General features: G+C 43.5%; 1 protein-coding gene across 3 annotated transcripts in view; it reads left to right on the top strand.

Moving 5' to 3' along the window:
• The window catches only part of NMRK1 (nicotinamide riboside kinase 1), a 51338-nt gene extending 24265 nt beyond the window's left edge, over positions 1 to 27073 (top strand). For all 3 annotated transcript variants that reach the window (XM_075852184.1, XM_075852193.1, XM_075852201.1), the window contains 6 exons: positions 2102 to 2150; positions 8317 to 8470; positions 11381 to 11452; positions 18129 to 18235; positions 23979 to 24047; positions 26833 to 27073. In XM_075852184.1, coding sequence (XP_075708299.1) covers positions 2102 to 2150; positions 8317 to 8470; positions 11381 to 11452; positions 18129 to 18235; positions 23979 to 24047; positions 26833 to 26852 — 471 coding nt within the window. In that variant the 3' untranslated portion in view covers positions 26853 to 27073. The remainder of the gene's footprint in view (positions 1 to 2101; positions 2151 to 8316; positions 8471 to 11380; positions 11453 to 18128; positions 18236 to 23978; positions 24048 to 26832) is intronic.
• The last annotated feature ends 216 nt before the right edge of the window (positions 27074 to 27289 follow it).

Here is a 27289-nt window from a genome sequence, read left to right as displayed (position 1 = left end):
TGGGTGCAGCTGCTTCCTTGGGCTGAGTTCACCTACAACAACCACACTAGTGAGTCCACCGCTAAGAGTCCATTCTTCATTGGTCTGGCTGTCCTCTAGGAATATCCGGCTGCGGGTGCCATCATACAAGTTTGCTCCCAGGTTCCTTGGACCCTTCGAGATTTTGCAACAAATCAACCCTGTCTCCTACAAGCTACGGCTGCCTCCTACCCTCAAGATCCCCAACTACTTCCATGTCTCCCTGTTGAAGCCTGTGATCTTGAACCGCTACTCCAAGACTTCCACTCCTGCAGTGGCTCCCAGCGGTTCATCAGATACTTTTGAGATTAAGGAGATCTTGGACACTAACAAAGTAGGAGGAAGAACCTTTTATTTAGTGGATTGGAGGGGGTTTGGTCCAGAGGAGAGGTTCTGGGAGCCAAAAGAGAATCTCAATGCTCCTACCCTCATTAAGAAGTTTCTCTCTCGTTCTGGATTCCAAGAGGAGGGGGCTTAAGAGGGGGGATACTGTAACGTCCGTGGTCGCTGACCACAAACTCCTTCCATCCGGTCGACGCCCTTCTCACATGTGGCCGTCCTGTTGCACAGTGACCACCAGGGTGCGCTCGCGAGCTCAGTCAGCCTTGGAGTGCACACTGGTGTGAGATTGAGTCAATTGCTTCCAGAGCACCCTGGAATATAAGAAGGGCTCGGCCCCTTCCTATCTTGCCTGAGTCTTGTTGTCGTTATTCTTGTATGTCTATGAAAATGGTCTCCTAAGTGTTTTCCAGTTCCCAGTCTTCCCTGTTCCTGCTACCTGTCACCTGTATCCCGTGCTATCCTGGTCAAGTGCCGTGTTGAGCTGAAGTCGTGCTGTGCTGTGTTCCCCGCCAGGCCTACTACACCACGCCTGGCTCCTGCCTACTACCTAGTCCCAGCCGAGCCTGTCTTGCTACTGTCTGAGCTACCACAGGTACACTATATGAACTATAGACTGTGACCTGTGTCCTGTTGGCCAGCTGCTATACCATCAAGGTGGTACGGCCCAGTGGGTCCACGTACCCCTCGTGACAATTACCATTGCTTTTGAATGGTAATGCTTCCATTGTTAATGGTTTCTGTTTTTCTCCATTCCATAAGGTTTCCGTTTTCTTGGTGGAATCAACAGCGTAGTTGACTACGCTATTGATTCCGCAAAAAAAAATGAAACTTTACGGAACGGAGACAAATGGAAACCTTTTTCAATGGAAGCATTACCATTGAAATGGTAGTGAAAACGGAAGCTATGGTTTCCATTTGGTTTCCGTTCATGGGTTCCCCGGACGGGAACATCTGATGGAAGCCATGAATTGATCCCCGACGCAGATCTGAACGAAGCCTTAGTATGTTGCTTGCAGAAAGCTGATTTTAACACTTGTCAAAAGGTCTACTGCGTGTCTAACCAAATGTGCTTCTTTTTCTCACATGGCCTAGGGACTTGTCAGAACACAGCATTGGTGGTTGTCCAGGCACTAAAACCCCAACTACTCTTTAAAGCAGAGGGGACCACAGCAGGAACATGAGATTTTCATTAAAGTCAATGGACAGCATAGCTCGGAGATACTGAAATCTCCAAGCTCTGAGCCCCTTAATTGTAGCTATTCAGTTTCAATGCCCAGACCCCAACCAATGCGGTCTTATTTCTAACAGTAAGTTGATAAAAATGTCTGCCTCCGCCATGATCTTTACCTTATGTTACAAATCTCCAGTTCTGAGAACCTCTATAAACATTCAGGCTTTTGGGATAAAATCAGATACTATCCAATTCTGTATAGTTAAATAAAATAAAAACTAAAATAGTTTTTTTACTTTTTTTTTTGAGCTGTCCAACTTTTTCATTGGCAAAGAGCAGTTCAGACAGACATGGAAATAATGTAATATTAATCATATCTAAATTCTTACATGACCATATGTTTACTGTTTCTCAAACGTTATCTAATTATTGACAACTTGAAATTACTATTGGTTTTAAAAATAAGTAATTATAATAAATGTAAATATGGATGTGTAGACCATGCCTTTTTCTCCCGTGTTGGCAGATATATTAAATGTAACTGTCAAATTTTTATATCTTTACATTTAGCCGGAGGCAGAAGTTGCAACAGATGAAAGAGGGTTTAAAAGGTTTGATGGTAAGCGCTCATGTCATTGCTGCTAGATCTAATAACTTAGACTGAATGGATTCATTTGATCTGATCATTATCTGACCTATGTAACAAAGCAATAATTCACTGTATTTTAACGATATATATTGTGCTCCCACATGTAACAAAGCCCCTGATTTGACCACCATAAATGCTACAATAGTGGCAGGTAAACAGTGATGAGAAAGCAAAATAGCAGGGCTACAATCTTTCTGACTGAAGCTAACATTGCTCCACGTAAACCCTGCCTAAAATGTCATTAAAGGGGTTGTCTGGATTAGAAAACCCATTTTCAAATAACCTGTTAGAGGACTCTGAGTAAACAGAGGGGGTCCCCCTTTCAGGACCCTCATCTATCAGCTAGAGTGGAGAGCGGCTGGAAAGAGTGTCTCTTGCTCTGGAGGACCCAGTACCCATATGGACAACCCATAGATTTCCATGGAAACTGTGTAATACTTTATTTTTCCTGTGGCTGCGCTGCAGGGTAATGAACATTTGCAGCCAGGTTCCACTATAAATTACAGGTTTGTTTGTTAGGGGTCAAGTAACCCTTCTAACAAAGAGGATTGTCAAAATCGCACAACCATTTTAGGATACTAAGAAATAGGATTGGAGCACCTTTTTGTATTCAGTCTTCTCGCCAATCAAAAAACATTGGTTTGGCCACAATAAGTGATGAGTGTTCTAGTTTTAGTCAATGTTCAGGCTGGAATGTGGCAGGAGGAAGAACTATTCTGATGTCAGGCAGTGAGGGCAGTGACTATGCACATCAATGTATAAGATCCACTAATAATATTTGCTTATTGTATTTCAATAATGTTTTTAGGTAAAATCAATAAGATGACCAGTTACTATAGGGAGCATACATATATAGAGAAATAATATCCGAAGTGTTCCTACATTTCTATAAATCCATAACCTCTTAAAAGTGTAGATGGCAAAATTAATTTACATACATTATAAAATATTGAAAGGAATATAAGGCAAATGATAGTAGTGGTAAATGTTACCATTCAGAGTGGGTAAACACGTGCCCAATTTCAGGGTATGTTGATACAATGAACTTGGAAAGTCTTCAGATCCTTTACATTTTTTCACATTTTGTTATGTTGAGGCCTTGTGCTAAATTTAAAAAAAAAAATATCAAGTTTTCCCCCATCATTCTGCACTCAATACCCCATAATGACAAAGTGAAAATAGAATGTTAGTAATCTTTGCTAATTTATTAAAAAGGATTTAGCACAACGCCTCACTCAACATGTGAAAAAGTGAAAGGGCCTGAAGACTTTCTTAATGCACTGTAACTCGTGAGCAATGTAAAGTTGAAAATTGTATCAAGAAGAGAATCTCTTCAAGAGGAAGGAAGAAAAGATAATGGGACAATAAAGGGGAAAGACTTACGGACAATCAGCTGCCTACCAGAAATAATTGGCTGTACATAGTGTACCCGAAGGTCATGTCCGATCAAATTGGGTAGCAAAGTCTTAAAGGGGTATTCACATCTTACAAAGGGATGGCATAGTGCTAGGATATGCCATCGCTTTATGATTGTGGGAATCCAATCCTCAGGACCCCACCAATGCTGAGAACGTACAATCCTTGCCAAAAGTTTTGCTTTCCACAAAGTTTGTTGCTTCAGTTTTTATAGTGCCAATTTGCATAACTCTAGATTATTATGAAGAGCGATTGGATGAATTGTAATTAATTGCAAAGTCATTCTTTGCCATGAAAATTAACTTAATTACCCATTTCCACTGCGTTTCAGCCCTGCCACAAAATGACCTGTTAACATAATTTCAGTGATCTTCACGTTAGCTCAGGAGAAAGTGTTACCGAGGGCAAGGCAGCTGATATCACTCTGTCATGATGATTGAATTATAAGAAAAGACTGGTTGCTTTAAAAGGGGATGGTGCTTGAAATCATTGTTTTCTTCTGTTAACCATGGTTACCTCCAAGGAAACACGTGCAGTCATCGTTGCTTTGCATCAAAAGGGCTTAACAGGCGAGGACATTGCCCCTAAATCAACCATTAATTGAATCATCAAGAACTTTAAGGAGAGAGGTTTAAGTGCCAGAACCGTCTCCTAAAGAGTATTCAGCTATGGGATCAGTTCAAAACCAGTGCAGAGCTTGCTCAGGAATGGCAGCCGGCAGGTTCTGCACGCACAGCGAGTCAAAGGCTTTTGGAGGCTGGCCTGGTGTCAAGAAGGGCAGCAAAGAAGCCACTTCTGACAGACTGACATTCTGCAGGAAGCACAGAGATTGGTCTGCAGAGGATGAAGCCCCCTTCAGACTGTTTGGGATATCTGGAAAAATTATTGTCCAGAGAAGAAAAGGTGAGCGCTACCATGGTTCCTGTGTCATGACAACAGTAACGCATCCTAAGACAATTCATGTGTGGGGTTGCTTTTCATCCAAGGGAGTGTGCTCACTCACAATTTTGCCTAAGAACACTTCCATGAATAAAGAATGGTATCTAAACATCCTTCAAGACCAACTTCTACCAACAATCCAAGAGAAATTTGGTGATGAACAATACTTTTTTTCCAGCATGATTGAGCACCAAGTCATAAGGCAAAAGTGATGACTAAGTGGTTCGGTGAACAAAAAAATTGACATTTTGGGTCCATGGCCAGGAAACTCTCCAGATCTCAATCCCATTGAGAACCTGTGTTCAATCCTCAAAAAGCGGGTGGACAAACAAAAACACAGAAATTGTGATAAACTCCACGCACTGATTAGACAAGAATGGGTTGCCATCAGTCAGGATTTGTCCCAGAAGCTGATATCCAGCATGCCAGGGCGAATTGCAGGTCTTGAAAATGAAGGCTCAACACTCTAAATATTGAGTCTTTGCATGAACTTGATGTATTTGTCAATAAAAGTTTAAAAACATATGAAATGCTTATAATTGTACTTCAGTGTTCCATAGAAACATCTGACTAAAAGATCCAGAAACACTCAAGCAGCAAACTTTGTGAAAACCAAAATTTGTGTCAGTCTCAAAACTTTTGGCCAGGACTGTAGTGCTTATTTAGCGCTGCGTTCTCTTTACTGTTTGCCATGCACAGTGGCGCCCAATCCACCCGCTGTACAAGGGAACTGGCGCATGACCCCATTCAAGTGAAGTGGACCGGCTGCAGTTCCCTGCGCAGCCCAGTGGCCGGGATCGCCGATGCGCAGGGAAAACTCAGAAGGGGACGCAGCGCTAAATAAGCATTGAGGCCACTTCATTCTCAGAATCCCTGAGGTTGGACCCCCACAATCATAATCTGCGATAGTGATATGCCATCACTTTGTTAGATGTGAATAAACCTTTTAGTCTTAGGCTGTGTTCACACGACCTATTTTAAGGCGTAAACGAGGCGTATTATGCCTCGTTTTACGCCTGAAAATAGGGCTACAATACGTCGGCAAACATCTGTCCATTCATTTGAATGGGTTTGCCGACATACTGTGCAGACGACCTGTAATTTACGCGTCGTCGTTTGACAGCTGTCAAACGACGACGCGTAAAATGACTGCCTCGGCAAAGAAGTGCAGGGCACTTCTTTGCAACGTAATTTGAGCCGTTCTTCATTGAACTCAATGAAGAGCAGCTCAAGATTTACGAGCGTCACAGACGCCTCGCATAATACGAGGAGGAGCATTTACGTGTGAAACGAGGCAGCTGTCTTCTCTTGAAAACAGTCTGTCTTTTCACACGTAAATGCCACTTCTCGTGTGCACATACCCTTAAAGGATGCTCATCAGCTTATCAAATTGGTTAGCAGTATTGAAGGATAATTACTGTATTAGCTTATGCCATATGCCGGAAAATCAACAGTCAACAGTAACTGTTGATTTTCCATCATTGACTTTTGGGATAGTGTCTGTACAACATAATATTTTGTTTAATATAATGTTAAGGGTATGTTCACACGGCCTATTTTCAGACGTAATTCTGACTTTTTACGCCTCGAATTACGCCTAAAAAAAACGCTCCATTACGCCTACAAACATCTGCCCATTGCTTGCAATGGGATTTACGATGTTCTGTTCCCACGAGCCTTTATTTTACGCTGTCAAAATACGGCGCGTAAAATGACGGCTCATCAAAAAACGGCTCCAAAAACGGCCGTAAAAAAACGCAGTGAAAAACGTGAGTTGCTACAAAAACGTCTGAAAATCAGGAGTTGTTTTCGCCTGAAAACAGCTCCCTATTTTCAGACGTTTTTGGTCACTGCGTGTGAACATACCCGAACATGTGTGAACATACCTGAACATAATGTAGTATGTAGGGCTGGGCGATTTTGCAGAAAAAAATCTAGATTTTTTTTCAACGCTTAGGGCGATTTTCTATTTGAATCTCTATTTTCTTATTTTTTTTTTTCTTTTAATTTAACAGTAATACCCAGAGATAATTTAATACATTTTCTTCATATAAATAACTTTTTAACATATATATTGTACGTAACTTCACAACTTTTAACCTCAGCAAATACTTTATTTTATCATAAATACAATTGGAAAAATGTCTAATTGACTATAACTTCTGTGTTCTCTGGCAGGGAACAGGTTAACAGAACCTATAATTAATGAGGCACTGCATGCCCTAACATCCCTCTCTACCGGTCACCCACTTAGCCGGTCTCCGACATTGCCGGATTCATACAACCGTGATTGGACCGTGAAAAATTGTCCGTGTGTCAGATGGATTTTGCAGCCCGACCACAGTACATGTGAATTGGTCTCTTGGCATCGTAGTTATTTAGGCTTCAATCACATGTCTGTGAGAAAAAAAATGGAAATTAAAAAAAAGATCAATTGTCAGTTTTTCATGTCCATTTTGGACCAGTGTCTCCAAATTCTCATCCATTTCTAATACTCCTTTCATGGCCATTTATAAAAAAGAAAGAAGAAAAAAAAATAAAAAAAAAGATTTCATTTGTCAGGGTAGAAAGTGCCACAGTGCCCACATATAGTGTCAGTGCCCACATATAGTGCCACAATGCCCATATAGTGACATAGTGCCCACATGTAGTGACAGTGCCCACATAGTCCCAACCCCCAATATAGTGCCATAGTGCCCATGTAGACCGTGCCATGGTGCCCATGTTGACAGTGCCACACCCCCTTGTAGATAGCACCCCCACCCCCATGTAGATTGTACCCCACCTTGAAGATCGCAGCAGCACCCCCACATGTAGATCTCACCCCACATGTAAATCGCAGCACCCACCCCCCTTGCAGATCGCAGCACCACCCGCCTCCCTTGTATATTGCACCCCCGTCCCTTGTAAATCGCAGCACCACCCCCCTCCCTTGTAGTTCGCACCCCCTCTTCCTTGTAGATTGCGCCGTTGTAGCTGCCACTAGGAGCTGAAACCCCGACCAGAGGTTGCTAATGCTTTGGCTGGGGATTAAGCTCCTAGTGGGAGATACGGTGGCGCTATCTATAAAGGGGGGGGTTGTGGTGCGATCTACAAGGGGGAGTGTGATCTACAGCGGCACAATCTATAATGGGGGTTGTGGTGCGATGTATAAGGGGGGGGTGCAATCTGCAAGGGGGTGCTATATACAGCGGGGCGGTGTCTACAGGGCGATGTGGCTACGTACTAGGAGTCCCTACTTCCCCACGGAACTGCTTTTCCATACTGTATTGTTTTGTTCACTACAGAACAGCAGTTCCATGGGGATGCAGAGAACGGGGCGGACCAGGAAGTGACGAGGTGGTGGGGCGGAGCTTCCTTCTGCAGCTCGGCGCGACGGCCCACTAAAGGATCGATTTGTAAGATTCTGTTAAACAGAATTGTGAGAGTCCTTGAGGGCAAAGTAATCAAATTAATTTGATTAATCGCCCAGCCCTAGTAGAATGGAATATTTTGTTATTTAAATCAACAACAATAAAAAATTATATTAGAAAAAAAAAAAAGCTTATGCCATATGCCTATTATAATCCAGCAATATACATATGACCCAACCTGGTAATTTTGAGTTTCTTTGGTCTCCCAATGTACAGTATATCAACTGTGGCTGTCAAGACTTCTGGGCAGTGTATAATGGTTAGAATGTTTTTTTTTACCCTAGTTACCTGTAACCTATAAAGTGTTTATAAAAATATTATAATTTCAATGAGTAATGCTAATATATAGTATCTTTCTCTCTTTGCAGTGCTGGAGGCCTTAGAAATGGAAACCATGATGTCAGATGTACTTTCATGGATCACACAGCATAAAGAAGCTGAACCACTAAAAGCATTGCAAGAAAATTGTGAAAAATCTGTACACTTTTTAATAATTGAAGGCTTTCTCCTGTACAACTACAAGTATGTAAGTTTTACTGACTAGTAATCCTAAATATCTTCTCTGTTCCTCTATAGTGTAGTATTTTTAAAGTGAATCTGTAGTCAGAAAATTACATATGTAAATCAGGTATTTATTATAAAAATATGTGGTTTTTTTTAATACTTTTTGTGGTGCTATTTTTTTAATTTTTTTATGTGACTATCCATATAAAGAAAAAAAACCTTGGAATATTCCAGTTTTCACACTGACTATTAAAGCAGACACAAGAAGCTAATATTTCTGCAGCTCACTTTACAGTTTTGCTGTGCAGGCTGGGACAATATGAGCTGAGTCATCTCGTAATTAGAAGGTGGGCAAGTTAATGGTAGCTCTATTGTATTCCTGGAAGCCTAGATAGAGCAGGATAGCAACACTTTATACTCCGATAAGTCTAAGTTCACACTACCGTTGTCTCCCATTAATGTCGCTTCCATCAGAGGAAGAGACAACCGAAAATCCTAACGGAAAGTATTGCCTCTGTTTGATTTACTATTGATTTCAATGGTAAATCTTCTGTTTGTTGCTAGACTTCCATTTTTCCATTCTGCTAGGCTTTCGTTTTGTTCACAGAAGCAAAAGTGCAGTCTGCAGCACTTTTGCCTGCGTGAAAAAAACGTAAACCTAGCAAATGTATGCAAACTAAATCCAACTGAAACAAAAGAATTACCATTGAAATCAATGGTAACTCAAATGGAAGCAATGCTCTTATGACGGAAGAGACCTTAACAGGAGACAACGTTAGTGTGAACTTAGCCTAAGTCTATGTATGCTTCTCTTTTGTCACTCCCTGGTCTCTGGGGGAGGGGCTGTCTTCCTGGAGACTGTAAGGCTGGGTTCACACAGAGGTTTTTTTTACGCGGAAACCGCACCGCAAAACTCGCCAAAACCCGGCCAAAAATGCCTCCCATTGATTTCAATAGGAGGCGGAGGCGGTTTTCTCCCGCGAGCAGTAAAACCGGCTCGCGGGAGAAAGAAGGGACATGCCCTATCTTCGCACGAGTATGCCTCTGACCTCGCACTGACATCAATGGGAGGCAGAGAAAGCGTATTTCGCTGTGTTTTATGGCCGCGGGCGAAAAACGCTGCGAAAATCGGCGTGCAGGCAGAGGAAAATCTGCCTCAAACTTCCAAACTGAATTTTGAGGTAGAATTTCCTCCTGCAAAAAACTCTGTGTGAACCCAGCCTAATAGTCTATGACATTTCTCTGTCAATTAGCTCCCATTCATTGCATCTGCCATAAAGTGCACACACACACGCACACACACACACACACACACACCCTGCTGCACTGTCTGTACAGACACTACAGGAAGGAAGTATATGTCACTAATATGGCATGAGACATTTCTTTTAAAGTGGCTATATAGGAAAACATGGGAGGTCAGTGTCAGAGTTGTTTGCTTGCTCTGGCTTTTGGACTTATGCCTGGATTGTTGCACAGTCCATTGGAAAATGGCTCCACAAACAACTCAATAGGAGTTTGTTGGGTGCCATATTTTCCAAAGCTTCATCTTGGGAGTTTAAGTGACTAGTGAAAGAAGAAGAAAGTGCATACTAATCTTTTTCATAAAACCTGATAATGTGAAGTGTGTGCTTTAAGTCGATACACACCAAGGTATAGAATTTTTATGCGATCGTGGAGGCATTATGCGTCATGGTTCCTTTAACGGGAATGTGTTGTTAGCAAAAAATGTTTTTGTTTTTTTTAGTTAAACAATTAGTGTGTGGGTGATTAAACATTGTTCTAATTTTTTTTATTTTTTCACGAGTCAGGAAATATTATAAATTGGATTCAATTGGATTCTAATTTATAATATTTCCCATTGCTGGTCACTAGATGGAGCAATTCCCAAAATTGCAGCATTGCATGTGGTAAAGCAACCACATTGCTTTATGCTGCAAAATTGGGAAAAAATCCCTCGCTCTAGTGAGCTCTCAGAATCCCCCTAGTGCCGGGAGAAAGGAGGGGATTGAACGGTCTAACCTCCTACACTGTGTGTCACCATTTTTTGAGCTAACACACCGTGTAGTAGGTTAACATACACTAGTAAAGTACAAGCCATGACTAAGGACCCAGCAGGGGTCTGAAACGCGTAGGCTACCGCCTATTTTCTCATCACTCTCTGAACTTTGGACATTACCTGCCCGTCACTATTATTTTTCTGTTCATTGTTTTTACTAAAGTAATATTAAAACTTGGAAATAGTTTCCTGTTTTTAAACAGATTCACTACTCTCAGCGCTGGTTCCAACTTTCTTTTTCTGCCATACACTAGTAAACACACAGTAAAACACGAACATACATAGAAATCACTTACCTGCTCCAGTCGCCGCCGCTCCCTCCGGTCCGTCCGCTCCGTCTGTTGCCGCTGCTCCATGTGCACAAGTCCGGAAGCTGCGACCGGAAGTAGTAATCTTACTGTCCGGCCGCGACTTCCGGTCCACAGGAAAATGGCGCGCATTTCAAATTTGACTGTGTGGGAGCGGCGGATGCGCTGTTCCCACACAGATGGCGTACACCATAGTGGATGGAACGGGCCCCGTTCGCATTCCCTATGGGACTGGAGCTGCCGTATTCCATGTCTGTATGTGTCGTTAATCGACACATACAGAAATGGAAAAAAAAATGGCAGCCCCCATAGGGAAGAAAAAGTGTAAAAATAAAAAAAAGTAACACACAAACACACAAATAAATACAAACGTTTTTAATAAAACACTAACATCAAACTGATATAAAAAAAAAATTTTGGTGACACTGTTCCTTTAAAGAAATCTGTGGCCTAAAAGGAGTTTTAAATGAAAGGAAGTAATTTTTGTGATGTATGCTATGGATATAAAAATGATTAGCTATTTTGATACATGGAAACAAACTATGGATTCATTTTTTTTAGGCCTTTGGATGATATGTTTGACCGAAGGTATTTTCTAACTGTTCCATATGAGGAATGTAAGAAAAGGAGAAGGTATGTGGAGCACATGATCATCATCATTTTTACCTTCACACAAATACTATTCTAATGCATAATCTGAAATGTGTTATGGACATTGTTAAATGGCTGGGGTAATGGTGGGGTTCACTGGGCTAGTGTCACTCACTACTAGTACTTCCTTTATACTAGGGTTATGCCTAGCTCCCCTACCTTTTTCCTGTATTAACACTATCTATCTGCTTTGCCCCGAAGTATGCGCGTGTACGTGGATTCATAACATAATAGTATAATAAAAGCAATATTTAGTAATACAAATCACAATTCGATATTAAACACAGAACACAGTAAATATATATTCACGGTATAGTATCAGTATACCTCAATGCACATAATAACTTAAAGAGGCTCTGTCACCACATTATAAGTGCTCTATCTTGTACATAATGTGATTGGCGCTGTAATGTAGATTACAGCAGTGTTTTTTTTATGCAGAAACACGATCATTTTTGACGGAGTTATGACCTATTTTAGCTTTATGCTAATGACTTTCTTAATGGACAACTGGGCGTGTTTTTTACTTTTTGACCAAGTGGGCGTTGTGGAGAGAAGTGTATGACACTGACCAATCAGCGTTCTACACCTCTCTCCATTCATTTACTCAGCACGTAGTGATATAGCTAGATCACTATGTGCAGCCACATACACACACATTAACGTTACTCAAGTGTCCTGACAGTGAATAGACATCACTACCAGCCAGGACATGTCTATTCAGAATCCTGACACTTCGCTAACGTTTGTATGAGATTTACAGCACAGCAAGCGTAATCTCAATTTAAATGACAGTTTACAGCGTAATCTCGTGAGATTACGCTTGCCTTGCTGTAAATCTCACACAAACATTACCAAAGTGTAGGATTTTGAATAAGACATCACATCCTGGCTGGTAGTGATGTCTATTCACTGTCAGGACACTTGAGTAACGTTAATGTGTGTGTATGTGGCTGCACATAGTGCTGTTGTAAAGGATCTGCCAGGCACTATGTCTGGGTATACTCCCAGGATTAATCAGTCGACACCTGAGGCCAGACCTCTGAGACTGACACCTGCTCCCACCAATCAGGGTGGCAGGCTCAGGAGTGGGAGAGCCTATCACGGCCTGGTCAGTCAGAGTTAGCTCCGCCCCCTGTCCATTTATACCTGCCGTTTTCTCTTCCTCCTTGCTTGTTATTATTCTTGGATTCCTGGCCCCACTGCTGCCTTGCTCCAGCCTGCTTCTGCCGTGCTTCTGCCTTGCTTCAGTTCCATTTATCCTGCGTTGCTCTGCCCCTGGCTTGCTTCTGCTCCGTGCTCCCGTTTGTATACTCCACTACTTCCTGATCCTGACTGGCTCATTCACCGCTCCGTTTCCTCGCGGCGTTCCGTGGGCTACTGTATTCCCTTGCGTGTTCCCTGTTTGTACTCCTTGCACTTAGACAGCGTAGGGACCGCCGCCAAGTTGTACCCCGTCGCCTAGGGCGGGTCGTTGCAAGTAGGCAGGGACAGGGCGGTGGGTAGATTAGGGCTCACTTGTTCCCTTCACCTCCTTCCTGCCATTACAGCTGTTTAAATTAATGGAGAGAAGTGTATGACGCTGATTGGTCAGTGTCATACACTTCTCTTCACAACGCCCACTTGGTCAAAAGTAAAAACACGCCCAGTTGTCCGTTAAGAAAGTCATTAGCATCAATCTAAAATAGGTCATAACTCCGTCAAAAATAAAAAACACTGCTGTAATCTACATTACAGCGCCGATCATATCATGTACAAGATAGGGCACTTATAATGTGGTGACAGAGCCTCTTTAATATGTATTGAATATACTGACACTACACGTACAGCGAGATTACGCTGTAAATGACAGGTTACAACGAGACTACGCTTTGCTCTGCTGTAACTACCACAGAAACATTAACGAAGTGCAGAGCTTGTGAATAGACATCCCGTTTAATGTCTATTCACTGTCTAACAATACTGAAGTGTTTAATGTGTTTGTATAAGACAGCACATAGTGATCTAAAAGGATCCCTATGCGCTGACTAAATGAATGGAGAGAAGTGCATGACGCTGATTGGTCAGCGTCATACACTCCTCTGTACAACGCCCACTTGGTCAATAGTAAAACACGCCCAGTTGTCCATTGAGAAACTCATTAGCATAAAGCTAAAATCGCTAATAACGTGGTGAAAATAGATTGGTTTTTTTAATAAAAAGCACTGCTGTCCCCTACATTATAGCGCCCATCTCCTTATGTAGGAGATATGACACTTATAATGTGCTGACAGAGTCTCTTTAAGAGTTAATCTTGTAATTAGGGGCGGCAGGGAAAGAGAGAGGACAAAGGGTGTAGCTGAAAGGGTTGCTGTCCAGGGCTGTAGAGTGGGTTCACCAGGCCTGCTTTGGTGGAATCCAGCTTCTATTCAGGTAGGGGCTGATGTGAAGGTCTGAGGGAGTAGTTCCAGGGGAAGTTGCAGGACCAGGAGGGGTTAGATATATGGGGAGAAGGGTAGGATAATGTTCATTGTATAGGGGTAGAGAAAGCACATGGAGAGGGTAAGGTCCCCTCTAGTATACCCTCTCCGTGCACTTCTGTATGCCATCACATACCCATGCACGTGCAGGGGAAGGGGAGGCATGGCTCCAGCCCCCCCTTCTGAGTAGGGAGACAAGAAGATCAACAGGAGATACACTTGTCTTCCTTTTGTAAACAAGACAAACCAGACAATGCAGCTGGCTTCCTGCACTTTCCCACAGGCATATGTGTGAATACACTTATGTCTGACGGACTGTATATATAACACTTTCCTCTTATCTTTTCTGTTTTCATTCATTGTTTGTACTACTGTTGCGCGAATCACGCGTGGCACCCGGAAGTGCTTCCATGTGCCGAACGCGATTTGGACGCACCCATTCACTTCACTGGGTGCGTGCAGCGCGAAACACGGGCAAATATAGAACATGTCATGAGTTTCACGCAGCGCACATATGCTGCGTGAAATTCACTGACAGTCTGGACGGCCCCATTCACTAACATAGGTCCGTGCGACGCGCGTGATTTCCACGCGCGTAGCACGGACGTATTATATGGTCGTGTGAATAAGGCCTAATAGTCTGGGGTTGTCAAGGATTAGAAAAACATGGCTGCTTTCCAAAAAATGTGCCACACCCGTCTACAGGTAGTGAGTGGTATTGCAGCTGTCTCATTTACTTCAATTAATCTGCAATACCAGACACAATCCATGTGTGGTGCTATATCTGTAAGAAAGCAGTCATTTTGTATTGCAGGACATTGGAGATGTTAGGGATCTGCCAGGTACTTCATCTAGCTATACTCCTGGGATTAATCAATCCACACCTGAGGCCAGACCTGTTCGACTGACACCATCTCCCACCAACCAGGGTGGCAGGCTCAGGAGTGGGAGAGCCTATCGCGGCCTGGTCTGTCGGAGTTAGCTCCGCCCCCTGTCCTTTATTACCTGCCCTGTTCTCTCCCTCAGTGCTTGTAATTCTTTTGGATTCCTGGCCCCACTGCTGCTTGCTCCAGCCTGCTTCTGCCGTGCTTCTGCCTTGCTGCAGTTCTGCTAGACCTGCTTTGCTTTGCCCCTGGCTTGCTTCTGTCTCCGTGCCCGCTCGGGTGTACTCACTTCGTCCTGGTCCTGACTGTTCGTTCGCCGCTCCGTTTCCTCGTGGCGTTCCGTGGCTACTGCCCCTTCCCTTGCGTGTTCCCTGTTTGTTTTCCTGTGCACTTAGACAGCGTAGGGACCGCCGCCCAGTTGTACCTCGTCGCCTAGGGCGGGTCGTTGCAAGTAGGCAGGGACAGGGCGGTGGGTAGATTAGGGCTCACTTTCCCTTCACCCCTTCCTGCAATTACATAATTACAAGCCTTTACCTAGTCTACCATTTCTCCTACGCTGACGCTATCATGGACCCCCTTGAGACCCTGACCCAGCAGATGCAGGGCCTCTCCCTACAGGTCCAGGCCCTGGCCCAAAGGGTCAATCAGGGTGACGCTGCTTTAGTAGTACCCCTCACCTCACCTCTAGAACCCGACCTCAAGTTACCTGACCGGTTCTCAGGGGACCGTAAGACGTTTCTCTCCTTCCGGGAGAGTTGCAGACTGTATTTCCGCCTAAAGCCCCACTCCTCAGCTTCCGAGAACCAGCGGGTGGGTATCATCATATCCCGACTCCAGGAAGGGCCCCAAGAGTGGGCCTTCTCCTTGGCTCCTGACGCCCCTGAACTTTCCTCTGTTGATCGTTTTTTCTCTGCCCTCGGACTCATTTATGACGAGACTGACAGGACTGCTTTAGCCGAGAGTCAGCTGGTGACCTTACGTCAGGGTAGGAGACCGGTTGAGGAATACTGTTCCGATTTTAAGAAGTGGTGCGTAGCTTCTCAGTGGAACGATCCGGCCCTAAGGTGCCAGTTTAGGTTAGGATTATCTGACGCCCTGAAGGATCCTGCTTGTATTTTACCCCCTGGTATAATCGTCTCTGCCACGGATTCTGATTTAGCTTCTGATATCGCGGCTGATCAGGGTGCAGCCCCCGGGAACGTCCCTGGGGACAAACTGTTTGTTCCCCTGCAATACCGGCTGAGGGTACTCAGGGAAAACCATGACTCCGCTCTATCTGGTCATCCTGGCATCTTGGGCACCAAACACCTCATTACCAGAAACTATTGGTGGCCTGGGTTGCCTAAAGACGTTAGGGCTTACGTCGCCGCTTGTGAGGTTTGCGCTAGGTCCAAAACCCCCAGGTCCCGACCTGCGGGCCTACTACGTTCCTTGCCCATTCCCCAGAGACCTTGGACCCATATCTCCATGGATTTTATCACCGATTTGCCTCCATCTCAGGGCAAGTCGGTGGTGTGGGTGGTAGTCGACCGCTTCAGCAAGATGTGCCACTTTGTGCCCCTTAAGAAGCTACCTAACGCCAAGACGTTAGCTTCTTTGTTTGTGAAACACATCCTGCGTCTCCATGGGGCCCCAGTCAATATCGTTTCTGACAGAGGGGTACAATTTGTTTCCTTATTTTGGAGAGCTTTTTGTAAAAAGTTGGAGATTGATCTGTCCTTCTCCTCCGCCTTCCATCCCGAAACTAATGGCCAAACGGAAAGGACCAACCAATCCCTGGAACAATATTTAAGGTGTTTCATCTCTGACTGTCAATTCGATTGGGTCTCATTCCTTCCCCTTGCTGAATTTTCCCTGAATAACCGGGTCAGTAACTCGTCAGGGGTCTCCCCGTTTTTCTGTAATTTCGGGTTTAACCCAAGGTTCTCCTCCGTCTCCCCTGGTTGTTCCAATAATCCTGAGGTAGAGGATGTTCATCGGGAACTGTGCACTGTCTGGGCCCAGGTTCAGAAGAACCTAGAGGCGTCCCAGAGCGCACAAAAGATTCAGGCGGATAGTAGACGTTCTGCTAACCCCCGGTTTGTCGTCGGGGATTTGGTCTGGTTGTCGTCCAGGAACTTGCGCCTTAAGGTCCCGTCCAGGAAGTTTGCTCCCCGATTTATTGGACCTTATAAGATCATTGAAGTCCTCAACCCTGTATCCTTCCGTCTGGAGCTCCCCCCATCCTTTCGCATACATGACGTCTTCCATGCCTCCCTCCTTAAACGCTGCTCCCCGTCCTGGTCCCCCTCGAGGATACCTCCTGTTCCCGTTCTCACCCCTGAGGGGGTGGAATTCGAGGTGGCCAAGATTATGGACAGTAGGATGGTCCAGGGCTCCCTCCAGTACCTGGTCCATTGGAGAGGATACGGGCCGGAGGAGAGGACTTGGGTACCTGCCCGTGATGTTCACGCTGGGGTATTGATCAGGAGGTTCCACCTTCTCTTCCCCACTAAACCGGGTCCCCTTAGTAAGGGTCCGGTGGCCCCTCATAAAAGGGGGAGTACTGTTAGGGATCTGCCATGTACTTCATCTAGCTATACTCCTGGGATTAATCAATCCACACCTGAGGCCAGACCTGTTCGACTGACACCATCTCCCACCAACCAGGGTGGCAGGCTCAGGAGTGGGAGAGCCTATCGCGGCCTGGTCTGTCGGAGTTAGCTCCGCCCCCTGTCCTTTATTACCTGCCCTGTTCTCTCCCTCAGTGCTTGTAATTCTTTTGGATTCCTGGCCCCACTGCTGCTTGCTCCAGCCTGCTTCTGCCGTGCTTCTGCCTTGCTGCAGTTCTGCTAGACCTGCTTTGCTTTGCCCCTGGCTTGCTTCTGTCTCCGTGCCCGCTCGGGTGTACTCACTTCGTCCTGGTCCTGACTGTTCGTTCGCCGCTCCGTTTCCTCGTGGCGTTCCGTGGCTACTGCCCCTTCCCTTGCGTGTTCCCTGTTTGTTTTCCTGTGCACTTAGACAGCGTAGGGACCGCCGCCCAGTTGTACCTCGTCGCCTAGGGCGGGTCGTTGCAAGTAGGCAGGGACAGGGCGGTGGGTAGATTAGGGCTCACTTTCCCTTCACCCCTTCCTGCCATTACAGGAGACCTCAATGTACTCCGCATATTATAGATTAATAAAAGACCCTGAAACTAGAACCAAAAGTGAATTATAAGAGGGTATATAGGTCTGTCTGTCTTGATTGGCTGGCATTGGTAACATAAGGAAAAATATACAATCGAGTTTGATCTGTGCTTATCCCTTCTGTAAAGTAATAAATCTGTCCTTTAAACAGCACACGGGTTTATGATCCTCCAGATCCTCCAGGATATTTTGATGGACATGTGTGGCCTATGTATATAAAGCACAAAGAAGAAATGGACAAGCTTCAAAGGGAAATAGGTACTAGCTGTCCATATAATAACATACACCATATATTATATTTTGGAACACACTATTCAGCTATACCGTTAAAACCACTGACAGGTGAAGTGGTTATCTGATTATCTTGTTACAATGGCGTCTGTCAAGGGGTGGGATATATTAGGCAGCAAGTGAGCAGTCAGTTCTTGAAGTTGATGTGTTGGAACCAGGAAAAATGGGCAAGGGTAAGGATCTGAGCGACTTTGACAAGGGCCAAATTGTGATGGCTAGACGCTCTTGTGGGGTGTGGTCCTGATATGCAGTGGTTAGTACAAACTGTACTAAAAGGTCCAACTTAGGATAACTGATGAACTGGCGACAGTGTCATAAGGCTCATTGAAAAGCCACCAGCAGCCACTAGCAAAAATTGCTGAGAAAGTTAAAGGGGTTGTCCTCTACCGGACAACTGATGTCCTATCCACCGTTTAAAGAGCCCGCACCGATCAGCTGCTCCGGTGGCCTGCGGGAACCGGATCTCATTGCACAGTATGCAATTCACAGAGCCAGAAGCAGTTGGCTACGTACGTACGCATAGCGGCCATGCTGCAGAACTGCAACTCCGCTCCTATTCACTTGAATAGTAGCAGAGCTGCAATAATGCAGCTCGGCCACTATTCCCTGACCGGAGCCAACTGCTTCCAGCGTGGACGTTTGGTGCCCGGAGGCCACCGGAGCAGCTGATCGGTGCGGGTTCCGGGTCTCTGAACCCCACAGATCATACACTGATGACTGATCCGGTGGATAGGTCATCAGTTGTCCAGTAGTGGACAACTCCTTTAATGCTGGCTCTGATAGAAAGTTGTTAGAACATACAATGCATTGCAGCTTGCTTTGTAGCCGCAGACTGCTCAGAGTGCCCATTCTGAACCCTGTCCATCTCTGAAAGCGCCTTTTATGGGCACGTGAGCATCAGAACGAGACCATGCAGCAATGGAAGAAGGTGACCTGGTCTGATGAATAATGTTTTCTTCTACATCATGTGGATGGCCAGGGGAAGAGATGGAACCAGGATGCACTATGGGAGTAAGTCGGCGGCACCAGTATGATGCTCTTGGCAATTCACTGCCTGATCAGCCATGACATTAAAATCATCTACCTAATGATGTGTAGGTCCCACTTTTACCGCCAAAACACATCTGACCCGTCGAGGCATGGACTCCACAAGACCTCTGAAGATGTCCTGTGGTATCTGGCACCAGGACGTTAGAATCAGATCCTTTTAGTCCTGTAAGTTGCAAGGAGGGGCCTCAATGGTTTGGACATGTTTTTCCAGCCCATCCCACAAATGCTCGATTGGATTGAGATCTGGGGAATTTGAAGACCAGTCCTTCAACTTTTTGTCATGTGCCTCAAAAATGTTTGCACAGTGTGGCAGGTTTGCATTCATCCTATGGTGAATTTGGCTGCCATCTCTTCCCAAGGTAAGCGATTCTTCCACATCTGACCGTCCACATGATGTAAAAGAAAACGAGATTCACAGACCAGGCCTTCTTCTGTTGATCATTGTCCAGTTCTGATGCTTATGTGCCCAGTGTAGGCACTTTAAGTGGTGGACAGGAGTCAGTATAGGCACTCTGACCGGTCAGCGACTACCCAGCACCAAATGCAGCACAGTGCGATGCACTGTGTTTTCTGACACCTTTCTATCCCAGTCAGCATTATCTTTTTCAGCAGTTTGTGCAACAGTAGCTCTTCGGTGAGTTCAGACCAGATGGGCTAGCCTTCACCGACTGTTAGGAAGCGTCTGTGTCTTTATAGATCGCCATGACTACGGATCTAGCTTATGGGCGGTTCTGTTTACTTCCTAAGCCTATCCCTCTTCTCTGTCTTTTGCCTGCCAGGTGTACGGTGGAGTATTTATACCAGGCCTCCTCCTTCTTCCTTTGCTTGTGAATTTTTTCTCCTTTCTTACGTGTGGTGATCAAGCTCTCACTTACTCTGTGGCCTAGACTTCTATGCTTCTTGGAAACTGACCTCGGCTTCTCTCTCGTTAATCAAAATCGGTAAATAATGGGTTATCTGCTCCCGTCTGGTTTTGACCTCTGCTTTACCTGATTTCCACTAGCTCTGTTTTGGACTGTCTGTTTTACCCTCTGGCTGTCTGGTTACCTGTTCAGGTATAGCCTGCATTGCACCACGAATACCTCAAAGTAGCCTTAGATTCTGTCGATCAGAGTTGTGACGGATTTGGTATTGCGGTTTTATTTGCATGCTTACTCCTGACAGTCTCCATCAGCCTTTTGGGAATTGTGCAACCAGTGATTCCATAACACTACCCACATGCATCAATATGCCTTGGGCGCCCATGATCCTGTCACCAGTTATCCGATTGTTCTTCCTTGGACCACTTTTGGTAGGTACTAAACACTGCATACCAGAAACACCCCACAAGGCCTCCGTTTTGGAGATGCTCTGACCCAGTCGTCTAGACATCACAATCTGGCCCTTGTCAAAGTTGCTCAGATTCTTACACTTATCCATTTTTATTGCTTCCAACACATCAACTTCAAGAACTGATTGTTCACTTGATGCCTAATATATCCCATTCCTTGACAGGTGCCACTGTAACAAGATAACTAATATTATTCAGCTCTCCTGTCAGTGGTTTTAGGGTAAACTCTGGTAATTCGGCCATTGGCCGCCGCATGCGGGCGTGGTTTAGTCTGCATGCGACCTTGACTATATGGGACAGTACCCTTTTTGCTATGACTGAATGGTGTACGTCAATGTTTATATGTACATCTGCTCAATGTGTAATTTCAGGACACTGCACACTAAGGCTAATTCACATGAACGGGTGTCAAATCGGCCATGAAAAAAGCGCTGTTTTTCATGGCTGATTTGACACACGTGCGGGACACGAGTTCACAGATTCCTTATAGACTTAAGTCTATTGAGGGATCCGTCAAAATGGGCAATAATAGGACGTGCTATTTTTTCACGGGCCGTTCACATGGTCCGTTAATAAAAAAAAAATGGCCACGTGAATAGCCCCATAGAAGTGCATTTATTTTAATGCAGCCGTGTGACGGCCATTAAAAAAACGTCCGTCACACGGCCCATTGTCCCATTCATGTGAATAAGCCCTTAGGGTTCCTTATACACAAAGATAAATTTGTAAAAACGAGAGCTGATCAATGATATAGCGAGTCATTAACAATAGAAAGACATGCATTTATATGTAAAAATAATCATATTTTTTCGTTAATTTGATTGCTTTCTGTCCAACAATTCCACATCTGTTGTCTCGCCAACAAATGATCATTTTTAGGTGATCATAAAAGATTTGATCAATTTCTTGCTGATCGTGCAAAAGCTGTACGTGTTACACTGGCCAATGGTTGCAAACTTTTACGCCTTTTTTATTTTTTACACAAATTTTATACGATAATTGCTCCATGTAAAAGGCTCCTGTTACATAACTCTAAAGATAAAATAGTGCCGCACCACTATAAAACACTGCACTGGTGAGTTATCTCTGCAGCTCTCCTAGCTATTTATGATTTAATCTCTATTCAAAGCCTGAAAATTGAGGTGTGTGCGCACTTGACCTGAATATCCTACTCCTCTCCAATATTGCCATTACAGGGATTTTGCAGCACTGTATAGCTTTTGGTAACCATAACAAAATAGTAACTCTTCAGGATAAAAAAAAAAATTGATTTCAGAACTATTGTGTGACTAGTATAAACAATAGATTTTCAAATACCTTAGCACTTTTATTTATAAAATTAGAGGAACCAAAGAAGCATAGCACTCCAAAATTAGAAAAAGCAGTTTGGATCGTAATTCATCCATAAGGTTCACATCACATTTTTTTCACAAATCTGACGTATATGGGGAAGAATTGATATGCCTAATGCATACATTTGACTAGTCTGTCAAAAATGGTACCTCTTTTGTCAAGTTTTGTTTGTATTTTGAAGATTTTTTTCTTCTAAGTGTGCGCTTGGCAAACATGTAGCTATAACTTTGGATCAGTCATTGACTTCCATTAATAAAAACTCCAAAAAAAAACAATACTGTAAAGTATATCTTTTTAGAGAGCATGCAATAGTTTAGTAGTTTACGCTTTTTCGGCAATCTAGAAAAAAATGTCAAAGGTATGTCAAAAGATTCATAAAGCATAATATTATTATAGAATTGTAAACCACCACCATGATTAGACCCTGGACCAGAGGTGGTATGGGGATACCTGATCTAAAGAAGTATTATTTTGGACAAGACGAAAGCTTGATTGGCTATGACTTCTGAAAAGAGATGGGCGGAAATTCAAGGCTCAATCTTAGGATGCCCTCTGATTGCATTATTAGGCCCTTTAATCCATGCCTATATTACTTAGCATAGCAGCCTCCATTAAAGTTTGGCAGCTTTTCTATACTTGCACATCTCTGCTTGAATTAACTGTATTAGGTAAAGTCCCTCTGCATTTTTTGAATATGTGGAATCCTGATATAGACCTACGGAATTGGGTGAGGTCGGGCAGTTATTTTCAGATTCTTCATTACACACTTAAGAATTCATATCCCACACATAATCACTACCTGTGAAGGATTTTTATAAATTCTTACAGATCCGACATGCCTTACATACTCCTTCGAGTGATACACAGATTTTTCCGTCAAGCATATTTCAGTTTTACTCTTCTAGTCCCTCTTTACCAGGTATCTCCTTATTTTATAAATCGTTAACTCAACCATGTACCGTGTCTAAACCCTCCTATGTTCTGAAATGGGAACATGATTTAAAAATACCCATATCTTTGGAAGAATGCTACCGTGCTATTAGGAAAGTAAAGAAAATATCGAAGAGAGTGAACCATTGGGAAACATCATTTAAGATCATCCTTTATAGGTATCTCACTCCCGCTCATATAGCAAGACTAATTCCGACTTACCCACGCCATTGTTTGGAGAGGCTGCGGTTGTATTGGTACTTATATGCATGTTTGGTGCGAATGCCCTTTGGTAAATTCCTTTTGGCAGGCCACAGCCGATCTACTTAAGGAAGTTACCAAAGTAAATGTTCAATTATTGCCTAAACTAGCTCTTTGTTTTTTATATATATTAGATTTCCCATTAAATCTTTGGACAGTAATAGGGCATATTATTCTTGCTGCTAGGTCTGACTGCAAAATCTTGGAAATCTAGCTCACACTAACTATTTAAGAGCTCTGTCATACTGTACAATTTGCTTAAAACATGGAAAGAATTGTAGCCTTGCACTCTCATTCTATAACTCGCCTAAATTCTAAATGGTCTGTTTGGATCTCCTCCTACTACTACTACTACTACTACTACTACAAGTATCCCTAGACTATTACCTGGCAGCTGATGAAGTAAAGAAAATAAGTATTATTAAAAAAATTGACACCCCTCTGGTCCAGTACAACTTGCCATTTGCCTCCTACAATGCATATATTACTGTTAGTTCTGCCAGTTTCAGACGGAGATGGCAACTGTATTGTCATACATGAGTATTGTTTTCTTTGTTTTCTTGCTTTGTACTTTATTTTACATGAACATTATTTGAATGTAATTTCTGCCCATTTGGATTACTGCGTGAGTCCGTGTAGGCTACAAACTCACGCTCAACATTATGTTAAGTTTTATTTTTATTTTGTGAAAACTTTGATAAAAATTTATATTGGAAAAAGAATTATAAACCACCTAGCTTCTATGATAAATGGCTATTAACATTCTTTTTATGTTCCCTTTCTTAGTTTTCTTAGATGGCACTAAAACAAAAGAAGAAATTCTGTATTATGTTAATTCTGAAATTAAAAGAGTTGGTAAGTAACTTATTTGAATATATTTTTTAATTTATTATAGCACTGTTGCCATAAGTCCTAAGGCGGTGTTCACATTTTGCAATATCACAATTTTTGTAAAGCTGCTGCATTTTTGTTGCAAAAATTGCAGAAAACACTGCCTTATTTACACAGATTTGTTGCAGATTTGGCATGCATTTTTTAAGCCAAAACCAGAAGTGGATCCAGGGTGAAGAGACACTTTATGGCAGGGTTCCGCAACGGAATTCTGTGCGCATATTCTGCAGCATTTACAGTAGCAGCAAAGTGGATGAGATTTAAATAAATCTCATCCAAATGCTACAGAAAAAAATCAGCTGAGAAAACGTTCAGAAATTGACCTGCGGTGCGGATTTTCAATCCGCAGCATGTAAATTTATGCTGCAGAAACAATGCACTTTTGTTGCAGGTTTTCCTTTATTAAATCAAATTGGGAGATAATATCCACATCAAAAAGCAAATGATGTGATTTTTGCAGTGTAAACGCTGCAATTCTGCTGCAAAAATCACAAATCTAAAAATAGCCTTTTTTTTGTTAAAATTTTATTTTAAAAAAGTCTATACTTACCCACTGGCGTTGTCACAGCGACGGCTCCTATTCTTCCCAGCTGTTCTCCGTGTAGCCCGGCTTCCTAGGATGATATTTCATCCCATGTGACTGCTGCAGCCAATCACATGCTGTAGCGGTATCACAGGAGGCCGGGCTGCACGGAGAACAGAGGGATGTGTTGCTATGGCAACACCAGTGAGGTAAGTGTAGACTTTTTTTTTCACCTCTGTTGTCAACAGTGGTGATTCCGGAAAAAAATCTGCACCACAATTTGGTGTAGATTTTCGTCCGGAATTCCGTGTGGATTCAAGGTCGGACACGCTTCTTACTTTAGGCAGTGTATCTGACCTGTGGAATCATATCCTACAGCTGTCTGTTATATATTTCTTCTGTTTAGATTCCGTTTATGGTTTTGGCTTAAAAAAAGACATCAAAATCTGCACGGTGTGAACATGGCCGATGTCTACACTCTCATTAATGATTTATTATTAATTAACTGATGAATTATTTAAAATGAATCTTCACCAATGACAAACGCTCTACAGTATAGTTGACGTGTATAATCTAGCATCTCATATTTCAGTTACCTTTTTACCCTGTGCAGTATAGAAAAATCTCTTGCGGAAGAAAAATCATCAACATGCAAGCCAGCTGCTACTGATGGATCTTATTACAGCTTTATTTTATTGTACTTATCATGCGTGACTACAGCAGGTAGTTAACACACCGAAATCGGAATAGTTTGATTAAACACACTCTAAGGCCTGATTTACACGAGCGTGTGCGTTTTGCGCACGCAAAAAACGCGGCGTTTTGCGTGCGCAAAAGGCACTTAACAGCTCCGTGTGTCAGCAGCGTATGATGCGCGGCTGCGTGATTTTCGCGCAGCCGCCATCATTATGACACTCCGTTTGAATGTTTAAAAACAGAAAAGCACGTGGTGCTTTTCTGTTTGCATTGAGAGTTTGACAGCTGTTGCGCGAATCACGCAGTTCGCACGGAAGTGCTTCCGTGTGGCATGCGTGGTTTTCACGCACCCATTGACTTCAATGGGTGCGTGATGCGCGAACAGCGCACAAAGAAAGGACATTTCGTGAGTTTTACGCAACGCACTCGCGCTGCGCAAAATTCACGCACTGTCTGCACTGCCCCATAGCCTAATATAGGTGCGTACGACACGCGTGAAAAGCACGCGCGTCGCACACGCGTATATTACGCTCGTGTAAATGATGCCTCAGGCTACATTCACATGAGAGTGACCGATTTACACGCGTAAAAACTGCGTTAAATCTGTCCGTGTTTTTCACGCACTCGCAAGCAGGTTTTTTTTTTCAGTGTAATTGATGCGTAAAACACGGACAGCACAAGGACGTCACCATCTTATGTCACACTATGTAAGCACATTTCAAATTTGGCTCTTGAAAATGAAAGCTGTACTGGGATTGGTTGCTATGGGCAACTAAGTCGGTCTTGCTTCGATTTTCAGTCACTGGCCATTTACCACTGAATTTACTTTAGCTACAGGCCTTTACTTTTAACCGTCCTTTTTTAATCACCCTGTAAGCGTTTTAAAATAAAACTCATGCACTTTCTACAGCGCCCGCTGACCTGAGCGTTCCGGCTCAAACATGGGCCAGCTCTATCACTCTCTGTAAGGAACACCCCTTCCTTGCAAAGAGAGTGCGTCCCTGCTGTGGCCATGTCACAAACTGTCAGTATGTGACATGGCTACAGCGGGAACACCCTTTCTGGGCCATTCACAGGTGTCCTGAACAGAGAGTGAGAGAGGGGGGGGCAATGTAGGAGGGATGTTTTTAAAATTAAAATGTAATTGAAAAGCAGTCTTATTCTTCATAATAGTGCTAAGTAATAAAAAAAAATTGAATTGAATCTGGTGTAGGCAGTCATCTGTGGACTTAATAGTTTGGAGCAGTTTGTTATAACATAGCAGAGCAGGTAAAATGTATCAGTCAGGACAAGAAAGAGATTTGTGCTGCTGGTGTACTTAGCTCACAGAGGATTACATGGTAGCAAATCCTGATTTACAACCTCTAGGTGTAAACAAGAATGTTCCTGTTCAATGACCGCAAGAAGAGATCTTGACATTTAACCGATTCTACTTTCCCAAGCTGGATTATTCTTGATTTTTGCTATTACAGCTTTCATTGAAGTAACTTATTAATATTGATACCATGATTTTTTTATTTTTTTTTAAAGCTCTTCATGGCACATCCTAAAGAGTTTCTGATAAACTGAAGACCAACAGAAAACGTGGACCAAAAGACACAAAGAAGCGACTGTTTATCTGCCTACACAATGACTTTTGATGCATTATTTTCAGTCGCGTAAAAGTGCAACTCTGGTGCATTCCTTTTTTATACTCATTGTCTAAAAATATATTTACAAAAAAAAGCAGTGCAACAGAAACGTTTCACACATCTCCCAACTAAATAAATCAAATGCAACTGATAGGGAATGTTCACACGGTGTAATGACGGGGGTAGGGAAACAGACAAGTGAGCCCTAATCTACCCGCCACTCTGTCCCTGCCTACTTGCAACGACCCGCCCTAGGCGACGGGGTACAACTGGGCGGCGGTCCCTACGCTCAGTAAGTACACGAGACAAACAGACAAGGGAACACAAAGCAAGGGAAAGGGGCAGTTGCCCACGGC

The sequence above is a fragment of the Rhinoderma darwinii genome, chromosome 1, assembly GCF_050947455.1.
Source record: "Rhinoderma darwinii isolate aRhiDar2 chromosome 1, aRhiDar2.hap1, whole genome shotgun sequence".
NCBI classification, from domain to species: Eukaryota; Metazoa; Chordata; class Amphibia; order Anura; family Rhinodermatidae; genus Rhinoderma; species Rhinoderma darwinii.
This window is presented reverse-complemented; position numbering and strand designations above follow the sequence as displayed.